At 39.3% G+C, this 13,853-nt stretch overlaps 2 protein-coding genes across 2 annotated transcripts; one reads left to right on the forward strand and one right to left on the reverse strand.

Moving 5' to 3' along the window:
* Nucleotides 1–542: 542 nt before the first annotated feature.
* On the reverse strand, nt 543–950 carry LOC131163460 (uncharacterized). Its single transcript, XM_058120051.1, has one exon. The coding sequence runs from the start codon at nt 948–950 to the stop codon at nt 543–545; it is 408 nt and encodes a 135-aa protein (XP_057976034.1).
* Nucleotides 951–9,118: 8,168 nt separating this feature from the next.
* On the forward strand, nt 9,119–13,619 carry LOC131163324 (protein NRT1/ PTR FAMILY 4.3). The gene is made up of 5 exons (XM_058119895.1): nt 9,119–9,549; nt 9,650–9,867; nt 11,143–11,586; nt 12,104–12,246; nt 12,362–13,619. Exons 1-5 carry the CDS (start codon nt 9,396–9,398, stop codon nt 13,224–13,226), a joined length of 1,824 nt encoding a protein of 607 aa, XP_057975878.1. The 5' UTR covers nt 9,119–9,395; the 3' UTR covers nt 13,227–13,619.
* The last annotated feature ends 234 nt before the right edge of the window (nt 13,620–13,853 follow it).

The following is a 13,853-nucleotide window of genomic DNA, read 5'->3' on the forward strand; positions in this document are numbered from 1 at the left end:
TGTTGGGGCGGTATTCCTTTGTTGTTCGCCTCATGGTGCTTGGTGACCTCCTCAGTATGGTCTAGGAGCAGGCGTATTCACTGGTGGTGCTCAACAATCTCTCGCCATGTGGCCCAACTGACGGAATCAATAACATACCATCTCTCTGACCGGACATTCTCCTGGGTGTCTTTTATAGCACATGGAAAAGAGAGGGGGCATCGTTCTACCCTATACTGCTCAATCTCCTATCCACTGTCCCCGACCTCCTCTGCTATCCTACCTCCTCCAAGGCCCTCAGCTAGACCCTACCTAAAAATCCGGAGGCACGAGCCTCTTCCTCTAACTCTGTTCCGCAGTGCCTCTCTGCAGGCCACTCTCAATCATGGTGGCTCTATCAACTATCTCTGAAAAAGTTTAGGGCCTACAACCTGCTCATATAATTTCTGACTCAGGCCCTCCTCAAAATTTCTCGCCTTCTTTTCTTCATCTGAAACTAAGTAAGAAGCAAAGCGGGACAAGTCAATAAATTGTGCGGCATACTACTATACCGTCATATGCCCCTACGTCAAGTGCAAAAACTCTACTACCTTCGCGCTTCTAATAGTAGAGGGGAAACACCGCTCTAAGAGCAACTTCCTAAAGTGGCTCCAAGTCATTGCTACAGGATCAGGTCTCCACTCCTCTAGTAATCTCGTTGATCTCCACCAGCGTTTGGCTTCTCCAGTTAACTTGAATGCAGTAAAGGACACTTTCTGCTCCTCAATACAAGGGAACACTACCAACATGTCCTTAATATCCTGGACCCAATTCTCAGCCACTAATGGCTCGGCCCCTCCGAAAAATGACGGGGGCTTTATACGCGTGAACTGCTCAATCGTGCAACTCCGCTCCCCTGAGTTCCTGGCCATCTCTGCCATCACCTGCTGGGTGATGCTACATAGCACTGCATCAGGGTCTACGCCACCCATACTAGAAGGCCCCGCCCCTTCACCTCCAGCATTCGTGTTACTTTTCCCAAGGTCGATTTTACAAAGGGAATAACTAGTCTCAAAACACAATTACTATCACGCAACCAACACACTCATCAGACTATAACTCATAAAATATTCTTCTATCACCATTCATTATAACATCCTCAATTCCCACTTAAGATTCAATCCCACCACTCATAAACATGAATCGGCGATAGTTTATTATGGTTTTCTTAAAGTCATCACCCTAGAAAAATCATGGAAACAACCACGGAACTTTTGCCTCCAAGCCGCAAGATAGAACCCTAAATTCCCCAATCTCATCCTCTAATAATAACTCACTCATATATCATTCTACCCATCTCTTATTCTCAAAATCCATTCCTATACTCTGTTATTGTATTCCACTTTTTACTAAAGTCTGCAGAACCTAGCAATCTAAGATCTGATACCAAACTTTGACACCCCAATTTTCATACAATTTTTTTCCTCTTCAATAAATAATAAATATTAATCAAACATCGGCCACATCAAAAACTCTGATACCATTTAAACATAGCCTGACCCTGAAGTGCGGTACAGGGTAATTAGTTGACCATATACACGCATTCCTAATAGCGGAAGTAAATTTTACAAACCATCCAGAATAAAAATACCCAAATTTTTATACAACCATACCCATCCCCAAAAACCCACAATATACACTAGGAATGATATATCCCTAAACAAAACACTCACTCTGTCTATCAGGGTACCAACTCCCCTCTATCACGGAGCTCTATTACCTGATTTGTCACAGTTTCCTGAAATATTAGATATTTGGATGAGACACATCTCAGTAAGACGAAATAAATTATTTACAGTGAGTGGTAGTATGACTTTCGTTATATCATAATATACTCATTTCAGTGATAATACCATTTGAGAAAAATATACAAATTCATATTCATAGTCATATAGATATAAAACATAATCTTTTATAAGCTTTATTCCATTTCTCAAATTCATACACATGCAACACAAATTTATCAGTGAAAGTTCTCAAGGATAGGGGAGATTACACGCCCATACATGTAGCTCCCCTTTGCTCTGATATTGTTTGTAACCTTACCCGAATAGTTCGAGTGCAACTACAACTGATGGCACTCACCTTACTCTGTAAGCCCTTAGGCGAAGAGTTTCACTTCACCTAATTATATATGTAATTAAACTCACACTCTTTCATTTCTCATTTCTCATTTCACATTCTAACTCATAAGTGTCCACGGTAACCCGTCCATGTGTCGTCTATAACTCATGTTTTCCCTGAGGATAATCTTCACATCATACTTTCCCCCATGGTTAAAGTTGTGTGGCCTGAAGGCTAGATCTAAACCGCAGTTGGTCTACCCGATTAGATCAAAATAACAAATCCATTAATTTGTTTGTAGTACGATTGACCTGCCTATCCCTAGTTCGGATCCATGGGGCAAAACTACCCTTCTCACTGGCTCCATCGACTGTCATGCCACACTCTCCACGAGACCGTGTGGTTGCACTTATTATCCCACTAGCAATGGTACCATGCTTTCAAAAATACTCTAGTCCATCATGGTTCTTATTTCCACGTTTCCATTTTCACAATTCAGTATTAACATTCCATTATTCACATTGCAGTATTCACGTCACAATATTCACATTTCAGTATTCACATTTCAGTTTTCATAACTCAGTATTCACATTGCAATATTTACATTGCGGTATTCATATTTTAGTATAATTTCATTTCACGTATTTCAACATTTTTCAATAAAATATATTCATATTTCATATTCCATCATAAATATATGCCACACAATTTTATATGATATTTGTACCTTAATAATTTTAAGCAAAATATCATATTCTTATTTTCACGTATTAATTCAACTAGTAGTTTTCAAAATAACTGTTATAATTTATTCCCCTTACCTGACTTACTGAGAGACCTGCTAACAACCCTAAATCCATGCCTCACGGCGTTCGAAGCTCAAAACCTTGTAATTCACATTTCCTCAATTCAATCAACTACATCCCAGAATTACAATTATTTTAATATTTCCTAGGCCCACACACTCCCATTAACTGGTTAAATTATAAAAATGTGGGTTTGATCCGCTTCCTATATTTAAATTTAATTTCTAACATATTAAAAATACCAATAAAATAAAATCCCTGCAATCAATCAAATTTCAAAATATTCCCGAAAATTTAATTTAATCAAATCCCTAAAATTTAACTTAATTCTAAAATATTCCCCAAAAATCTACTATAATCAAATACTCCAATTTAATAATCCCATATTATAATTTAACCGTTTGAATTTCTAAATTAATAGACGTAATTTGTTCTCCTTACCTTAGCCTTGGAGTGGTGCCTAGGACCCCCAAATCAAAGATATGCTCCGGCTAACATGATGAGAATTGAACCTAGGACCTTATAGTGGTGTCCAATTGTCAATTTGGCTGGAGATTTAAGGAAAATTTGAGGAGAGAGTGAGAGGTTACCTTACCCCAGGAGTGGTTCCTACGTCACTTTTACGACAAATCCACTTTGGTGAAAATGTCAGTGGCGGATAATGGAACCCAAGGGTATCTTCCGTTTTTCGATCGATACCCGTTTGGCAGATGAAATCGAGGAGAGAGAGAGAGAGAGAGAGAGAGAGAGAGAGAGAATACGAGGAAAGAGATGGAGAGTGAGCGATGCTGAGAGAGAGAAAATGAAATTTTGTTGTAGGCGGGGGGGGGGGGGCTGCTCCTTAGGATTCAATTGAAATCAACCTTCCTGATTCTTCATAAAGGTTGATTATATATATATATATATATATATATATCTTATTATATTATTTATTTAATTAATTCTATTTAATATTAATTAATTAATTAATTAATATTTTTATTTTATTTTTTATTATTATTTTTTTCCAACACTTCCAAGCATATCATTTTCTAGGGCATTACACTCTTGATAAAGTCAGCGAGTATAATGGGTTTCTCGATTAATCAATCGTCAAATATATTACTAGATGGGAGAGTTGTAGGATAGGTTTGGATAGGTTATGCGGTAGACTTCTCTGGTTTGAGAGAGTTTGAAGGTCTAGCAATGCACATTTCTAGTGAGGTGGGATCTAGGTTTGGTGTGATATCTAGACAGTACATCTTTTTGGTATATAAGAAAGATGGGCTCAAGTTGGGTGATCCAATGGCAAATAGGGTAGTGATTGGTGGAGACATGGTGTAACGACCTGCTTAATTTCCCTTATATATATACTATGATAATCTACATGCTCTTATACCATACTAGGGAAAACCCAATCATAAACCTAAGCAGCGAGAAGCATAATCAAATAAACATATCCATATACATTATATACAATACCAGAGTTCTTAAATGTTTTCCAAAATATACAAATATAACTGTATCCCCAAAATACCCTTAACTAGCTAGGGCTATACAAAAATATTCCCAAAATATACTTACTCTCTACTGACAAGGCACTATAGAAACCCCTCTATCTGCGAGCCTGGTCAGCTCGCCTACCTGGATCACCTGAAAAATGTTTCAATACTGGGATAAACCAACGCTCAGTAAGACGGAATATGCTATTACTAGTGTGTGGCAATTAAGCTACTATATCATGAAAAATATGTTTCATATAATCATGTATAACTGAAAATAAAAGTACAGTACAGGTAATAAAATACCCCACCCTTTCCATATTGCTTAACATAACAATATTATAGATTACTATTCAAACTAATTCTAGTTTACATAGGTATGTCCCCTGTTTCTATAAACCTGTATATACATAATAGTAACTGAATATGTTCCCTGTGGATAACTGGGTGTCATGATTTAACCCCTCATGACAGGATTGTGCAGCCCGTAGGCGAGATTTACGCTGGCTGGCCAACCAGGAATAAATCACTATACTCTATCGGTCTGATCTGCCCACCTAAACCCATATCTAATGGGGAACCTGTCCACGTCAAGGGCCTAGGTGATCAACCTACTACCACGTATTATTTAAATAGGTGGTTGCACTCATAACATAACGTAATATTTGTGGCAACGGTACCGTGCTCTATAATTGCATAGTCCAACAGGGTCTGATACTATATAATATATCTCTATATTCCACTATCTGATTTACCATGATTCTGAAATAATCGTAATAACCATGATGCTGCATAAACTGTATTATAATTCATACGTCGTAATACTGAGAACTGTATAATCGTAACACTGAAACTACATAAACATAATACTGATATTCATATAATCATGGTGCTGAAATATCGTAAAATCAGGATACTGAAATATCGTAAAACATATCTCTGTACTATATTCATATTCACAAGCCACACCATACTTTAATACATAATTTTCATAATTTAATAAACTGTATAAGATTTTAAAAATACCTAGGATAGCATATTTCCCTCACTTAACTACTGGAAAGCCCCTATGGTACACTAGCCTAACACCCGCAGGGCCACCTACATAACATCCTTAAAATCATAAATCCCAAAACATAATATCATTATTTTTGCACCTACATCATTTCCTATAACTGCCAGAAAGCCAAAAACTGACTAAAAGGTCTTACCCTGAATTTAGGATGAATTCCAACTTGATTCTACCGATGATCCGTCCTGACAAACTTGAAGAGAACTCCGCCAAGAACGTTGTGGTAGCTTCAGATCTTTGATCCGATAAGGAATAGGCCTGGAAATGAAGAGAGAAGTGAGAGAGGGTCGTAGAGAGAGAGAGAGAGCGGCGTGAAAAATGGATAAAAATTCAATTTTTAACTATTTATAGGGCCAGATTTGTCGACGAGACACGTCACTTCGTCGACGAATCCTTCAGTAAATTCGTTGATGACTCCCTGTGTTCGTCAACGAAATCCAGAGTAGCCTAAATCCGCTTCTCGGTATTTTCTCATCGACGAACCCCTGTATTCGTCGATGAATTTCTTATGCACTCATCAACGAACCCCTGTATTCATCGACGAAGTCTACTGCCTCCTTCTGTTCCTGTTTCCATTTTTCTCCCTCTTTATTATTAAAATAATATTATTCTTCGGGTCACTACACATGGTTTAGGTGTTAAAGTCACGGGACAATGTACTCAAGTAGATGAAGAGAAATAGGTGTTAGAAAGTTGCAGTAGCAACGAGTATGTTGTGCAGGTGGAATTAGAGACTCAGAGAAGAAGTGCAGGGAGTTCTAACTCAAGAGACTTGTAGTATCATAGTATAAATTAGAGCATAATAGAGATTGTGATGGAGGGGGAGTTACAGACTCAAGGCAGAGATGACATTGGTCATAATGGAGGGAGTTTAAGCTCGGGAGACCAGTAGGATCACAATGGGCTCAAAGGCACTATCAGGCCATAACCTAGGTATAAATCTTATGATCTGATGTCTTATGTATCCATTACTACCAAGAAGGACCCTACTACCTTTAATTTCAAGAGGCAGTGCACGACCAAGAGAAGAGTAGGTGGATATGTGCCATGGTGTAGGAGATGGAGTTACTGTATAAGAATCTGACGCGGGGGTTGGTGGAGCTTCCATAGGGGGAGAGGGAGATAGGATGCGAATGGGCAATTATTTTGTTGTTTTATGTGAGTTACATGCATATTGCTAGGACGGTTCCGAATAAGGTAAATCAGTTGGGGACTCTGTTGAGAAAAGAAGTTGACATAAAGGTTTTGGGTGCTACCATGATTATTCTTGGGTTGGAGATTCATAAGGATAAAGTTATAGGGAGATTGGGATTATCTTAGGGTGACTTTATGGTCATAACTGCAGGGAGATTGAGGTTATCTCTGGGTGACTATGTGGACAAAACTATAGAAAGATTATTGTTATCTTAGGGTGGTTTGTGGATCAGGTGTTGGGGAGGTTTAGCATGGTGATGTTAAACCGGTCACCGATACACCGTTGGCAAATCAAAGTAAATTGTCTACCGCTCAGTGCTCAAGGATGGACGGTGACGTTCAAGATGTGTCAAAGGTTTTCTACGCCAATTCAATGGAGTACATTGGCGGGCAATAGAGTGATCCATCAGTTGTGAGGCTCCTAGATGCATACTACACAGGGGACTTGGATGACAAGAGGCTTACAATGGGGTATGTTGTGGGAAGACCTAATTATTGGAAGTCCAGGACACAGTCTTAGGTTGCAGCAATTACAACTGGATCAGAGTACTTGGCAGTGGCTGAGGCTGCCAAGGTGTCTTTATGGTTTAAAGGATCTTTCAAAGAGCTAGGTGTTTAGCTAGATGGAGTTCATGTTACCATGAACAAGTTCAAGCGTCCAGGTGTTAGACGAGAGGCGGTCCCAATCTACTGGCCAGGGTGGAGCAACGGGGTTATGCTTTCGGATTTCTCCTAAGTGATGAATATTCTCCAAGGTGGGCATTGTTAGGGATGTGGCTCAAATTTTAGAGGAACGCATGCATTGGGAAAGCATCGTGAAGCGTTGAACAAGAGAGAGGTTTGCAGGATGGCAAATTTGAGGACAAACTGTCGATGTTGTGGGTGTAACCATTGATGGTTTTAGGCAATGCTGCAGGGTATTTTTCTCGGCTTCAAACCATCGACAGTTACGATTGCGGATGTCATGGATTTTCAAATTGGAGATCAGTAGATTGAGAGTTTTTGGAGGAATTTCCTTCGAGGGATCAATGAGAAGTATTTTAGATATACTAGAGGTCTTTTATACGCATTAGATTAGTATATAATCAATATTATGTAACCCTAGTTGGGTGAGCTTTGTAAGTTTCGCTGAGATAGTGAAAAACAGCCATTGCTCTTGTGGATGTAGACAAATTGCTGAACCACATAAATTCTTGTGTCTTTGGCTATTGCTTTCATTGATCTCATTGTTGAGTTATTGCTTTTTTAGTATAATTCATCATCGAGTGCTTGCTTGCTTGTTCCATTGTTTGTTTCGTGAGAGTTCATGTGAGGTATTCCGCTACGCACACTCAACAACAACAATTGGTATCAATTGGCCAATTGTTTTTTTGCAAACAACAAGGTAGTAGAATCAGCATCTAGAAAGAAACCCTCATTCTCCATTCTCCGTTCTCTATTTCCCCCAAACCCTATTCTCACTAATCGGTGAGTCTCCATCGTCGAGTACTCAATCAACAATTTTTTTTACACAAAAAGGAGCTTCCAGTGATAGATCTAGCCCTTTACCTGAACTTCTCACTTCATTGCTTCGTCGGATGAGGATTCATGCCTCGAGCCGAAACTGAGAAGTCTCTGCGAAGAGGTGAGCTTGAGCTTGAGGGAGACCTTCTCATCAAGGATCCTAGATGATCCGCTAAAGAGAACGATCGATTCATCAATATGATGCAGAAGTACTTCCAAGCTTCCAACGTCCCGATGACTTCAAGTGCCTTCAAGAGCGTCTTCACCTTCACCTTCAAACTTCAGTACCAATATCTTTGTTTGCTTCCCCACAAACTCAAGTTTTTGAGTGATACATGGTATGACATTTTGGGAATTGTTTGCTAAAAGTTGGATAAAGTCGTCCAATAATTTGTGCATGCTTTTCATTTCATTTCTCATTTAAAACAAAATTCTATTGTCCTTATTTTTATGCATTGTGTTTATTGCTCCATTTAATTCAAAATAGAGGACCACCCTATTTTAGTTGCTAATGGCCCAATTAAATTCAACATGTAGAAGTGTTTTTTTTTTTTTTTTTTAAATGTCATTAAATGTTTTAAAAAGTTTAAAATAAATAAATTATATTTTTAAAAGGGTTACTCGTTTATTAAACGAGCATGTCTGGATTTATATATTAGTCACTTGTTAATAAAAGGATCAATTCAATATAAACCCATTAAATTTCTATCTATTTATAACCTGCTCGAACCGCTCCATCAACCTGTTTTGCCACCCTAATCAGAACCTAACTTTTTCACGTGTATGGGTAGTATGTGTGGATAGGAAGGTGGAATGCAGGAGAGAGAGAGAGCGCGTAGGAGCGCAGAGAGAAAGAGTGTGTGATGGAGGTTGGGGGAGAGTCAACAATTGTCTCAATTCAATTCTCAAATAGTGTACAGCGCATTGGGTGGGGGTGGTCTGGCTATAAATAAAGAAGCCTGGACGACCCTCTTTTAATTGCAGATTCCAGTAACACACTAGCAGTCCCCCACCCCTTTTCACGCCTTCCAATTTACTTCTCTCTCTCTCTCGCCCGACCCTCCGGGGAGGATGTGAAAGGCGTTCTTGGTTTGTTATTTTTGGGGGAAAAAAAAAATCCGATTGGTAGTTTTACACACACACACACACATATATATATATATATATATATATATTTAGAGAGAGAGAGAGAGAGAGAGCGAGAGAGAGAGAGAGAGAGAGAGAGCCCCGGGGGGGGGGGGGTAAAGAGAGACAGCAATGGAGAGTGGGAATAGAGAAGGGAATGAGAAAGGAATGATGAAGGCCATGTCGCATGTTGATGGAGATCAGAGCAGCAGTACAGTGGATTGGAGAGGAAGACCTTCTAACCCCGCAAAGCATGGTGGGATGAGAGCTGCTGTCTTTGTTCTTGGTCAGTCGATCTTCACTCCCAGCTCGCTCGCTCTCTCTCTCTCTCTCTCTCTCTCTCTCATATGTATCTCATATGCATGTTTGGATGTGTGGGGGTGCAGGGCTTCAAGGATTTGAAATAATGGGAATAGCAGCGGTGGGGAACAACCTAATAACGTACGTGATAAATGAGATGCACATCCCACTCCCCACCGCCGCCAACATAGTCACCAACTTTGTGGGCACAATCTTCATCCTCGCCCTCCTCGGCGGCTTCCTCTCTGACTCCTACCTCGGCTGTTTCTGGACCATCCTCCTCTTTGGCTTCCTCGAACTCTCTGTACGTCCTAACTACATCTGCATAGATCTCTCTCTCTATAAATATTAACTAATAAATCACTCCTCATCTCAATCATCACCGCCATCATCGATCACCAAATTAAAAACAAAAATTAATTAATTAATTAATTTAACAGGAGGGAAATTGCTTTTTTTGAAAAAATAAAAGAATAAAAATAAAATTAAAAAAAAAGGACCTTGCCTCTTCTTGATCTTCTTTCACATGCTCCTAGCCTCTTAATTTTCTAATCTGCACTTTTTGTCTTTATCTTACATTAATTCCAGCCCATCAAATCGTCACAGATAGGTCCAGTGTGGAATTTCCATTTTTTTATTTACTTGACATATATTTTATTCTATGTGTTTTCCCTTTTATAAATCATGACCATCCATGCTGCATCTGTGTGCGTATATATATAATACACGCACGAAAATGGCATACAACGACAAAATGAGCTAAACTTTTTTTAATCAATAATCACCTCTGCGACATAAAATGGAATAAGGGATTTTCATGTTGAGTTAGAATCTCAAGTTAGAGTTTAAGATTTTTGTATAAGAAGCTTCACATTAGGATGCCTGAGATTTATTCTAGGGAGATGATTATTTCCCATGCATTACTGAGCTCAAATCCAAATGGGCCTCTAATATGGATGCCAAAATGATTATGAACAAAGTTAGAGTATTTGATAGTTAACTCGTGAACATTAATATCAATCCATCTATGGTTGAATAAAGTCTAAACTTGATAGCAACTAAATTGTCAAATAAATTTTAAATTCTAAAAAATGAAGTATCTTTTTTAGATCATGGCATATGGACCCTACTCTAAAAATATAGGTCTTCTTGGAGGACCAGTGGAATTCTCTTGTTAAAGCCCTCAACTTAATATTAAGTGCCCCCAAATTATATGTGAATCCTATCAAGTGATTATGAGAAAATCTAATTAATTTTTTGACCCTATGATATAGGTTGACTAGAGGGACTGGAGGCAATAAAGTGAGCTCTGTGGACAATTTAAGTATTTGCATAAATACTCAAAAAATAATGGTCCAAATTAATAGAATTAATATAATAAAGGCTGGGAAAATATTTTAAATATTATGGGAGGTCAATTTACATTTTCATATATTATAGATGGTCAAAAAATTAATGGTCCAAACAAAATAACAAACCATAATACTTTAAAGACACGAGAGTAGTGTGTGATTTAATGGTTATTGTCAACCGTGCTTATCATCAGAGATTAACTTTGACAATTTTGGGATAACTGCAGGGGTTCATACTACTTTCAGTGCAGGCGCATGTCCCACGGCTAAAGCCACCGCCGTGCAACATGGCGGCGCATAACGGGGAGATGTGCGAGGAGGCGAAGGGCGTGAAGGCATTAATCTTCTATGTGGCGCTGTACTTGGTGGCGTTGGGCAGTGGGTGCGTCAAACCCAACATGATAGCTCATGGGGCTGACCAGTTCGACCAACACAATCCCAAGCAGTACAAGATCCTCTCGACCTACTTCAACTTCGCCTACTTCGCCTTCTCTCTTGGGGAGCTCGTTGCCCTAACCCTACTGGTTTGGGTCCAGACTCATTCGGGCATGGACGTTGGCTTTGGCGTCTCAGCCGCTGCCATGGCCATGGGACTCATCACTGTGGTTTCAGGCTTGCTTCTTTACAGGAACAAGCGCCCTGGAGGAACCATCTTCACTCCTATTGTTCAAGTAATTAATCTTAACTAACTAATACTTATGCAGGCTACGTAGCTGGAACTTTAATTAAACATTTAATTTAGTTAATTTTCTTCTAGATACTTTATGAGGGATTATACAAAAATTGTCTCTCCATGTGTTCATATGATTGCTTTTTTAGATGTAATATATGTTACAGTGGTTTTCAAATTTATCATCTTTAAATATCTAATGTGTGAGACCTATTCCATGTTTTACATCTAAAAAATAGGTATATTGACAACATAGAGGAACAACTCTCCTATATAATTTCTTCCAATTCATTGCTTGATTAACACTTGGGATGGGAAACGGTGTTTTCAATGGTAACATGACTTTAATATATACATATGTGTGTGTGTGTAGTAATTTATTTGTATTAATTAATTTATGTTCTGACTTTTTAATTACCTGTTTGTGGTTATGAGTCACTCTGAAATAGTATAATACTATATATGCATATATAATCTGATTGGGTGGTTGATGATAGTGATTCCACATTAATTTGTAGGTCTTCGTAGCGGCGGTTTCAAAGAGAAAACTAGCGCACCCATCTGATCCACAAATGCTTCATGGGAGCCAAATCGATGGGCTGACCAACAGCACTTCCTTTTCTGAAGATGCTGCCCAGCTTCTTCACACCGATAAGTTCAGGTATTCTACTTACTACTTTCTCTCAAAATCCATGCACGCACACATGCAAGCTACTCTTTCGATGCATATATATATATTATATGTTTGATGCCTGTATATATGTAATATGTATCAGGTTTTTGGACAAGGCCTGCATTAAAACTCAACAAGATGAAAGCCCATGGAGGCTGTGCACAGTGAGCCAAGTGGAGCAAGTGAAGATCCTCATCTCTGCTCTCCCCATTTTCGCCTGCACCATCGTCTTCAACACCATTTTAGCTCAGCTGCAGACCTTCTCCGTCCAACAAGGAACCGCCATGAACACCCAGCTCACCAAATCCTTCCACATCCCTCCTGCTTCCCTCCAATCCATCCCTTACATCATACTCATCTTGGCCGTCCCTCTCTATGACAAGTTATTTGTCCCCTTCGCCCGCAAAATCACGGGCAACGAGTCCGGGATCTCCCCCTTGCAGCGAATAGGTTTTGGTCTCTTCTTCGTGACCTTTTCCATGGTCTCCGCTGCCCTCATGGAGAGAAAGAGGAGAGACTCCGCAGTCGACACTGCAAACCCAAGAATCATTTCTATCTTTTGGATATCGCCGCAGTTCCTAATCTTCGGATTGTCCGAGATGTTCACCGCGGTTGGACTCATTGAGTTCTTCTACAAGCAGTCCTTGAAGGGGATGCAGTCCTTTCTGATGGCCATCACGTATTGCTCCTACTCTTTCGGGTTCTTCCTCAGCTCGGTGCTCGTATCGCTGGTCAATAAGATCACTTCCTCGAGCTCTAATGGCGGCTGGCTCAGACACAACGATCTCAATCTCGACAGGCTTGATCTTTTCTATTGGCTGCTAGCAGTTCTCAGCTTTCTCAACTTCCTCAACTACCTCTTCTGGTCTACTTGGTATTCTTACAATCCATCTGTGTCCGTTAATCCACATAATGATGTTGCTGAGAAGGATGGTCATGATCAGGACTTCAACGTGCCATCAGCATAGCCTCTATCTTTAGCTAGTAATCCATTATTATCTACAAAATGTAAACATTGTTATCTTCAAGGGAGTCCATCGTAGCCCTCCAACGCATCTGATGATGGATAATTAATCTAGGGCAAGATTGCATATTTTTTATGTCTCGAGACTTTTGCCGAGGTGCTGACTACCCTGACAAGTCTTCGTCTTATGCTAAAAAGTTCAGAACAACAAAACAACGACGAGGCTTATGATAATCAATGATCATCCAGATTTTATCTACTAGATATAGAAGAATAAATAATTTCTGTACGTAAAATGAGAAAGAATGCCACATGGGTACCTTGTACGCATAGTTCGGCTACGTATGTATGTATTTTTCTTATTATTTGTTCCTATAAAATTAACCAGTGCATGGCTTGTGGGGGTTTCATTTTATATATATATATCAACCGGAATTCAAAGGATTATATGATTAATGACATTTGAACTTTAATTTTCTGACTTTTGAGGGGTCCAAATAAGTCACTTTTGAGTTGAAGCTTGGCTTGGGAGGACCCCTTGGTCCCCTTCGCAGCAATGACCAATGGATATGTATGCACACAATGGATTCAGGCCCAATCGCATAAATATATATTACAAGATTCAATGCAC

This window comes from Malania oleifera, chromosome 9, assembly GCF_029873635.1.
Source record: "Malania oleifera isolate guangnan ecotype guangnan chromosome 9, ASM2987363v1, whole genome shotgun sequence".
NCBI lineage: Eukaryota > Viridiplantae > Streptophyta > Magnoliopsida > Santalales > Ximeniaceae > Malania > Malania oleifera.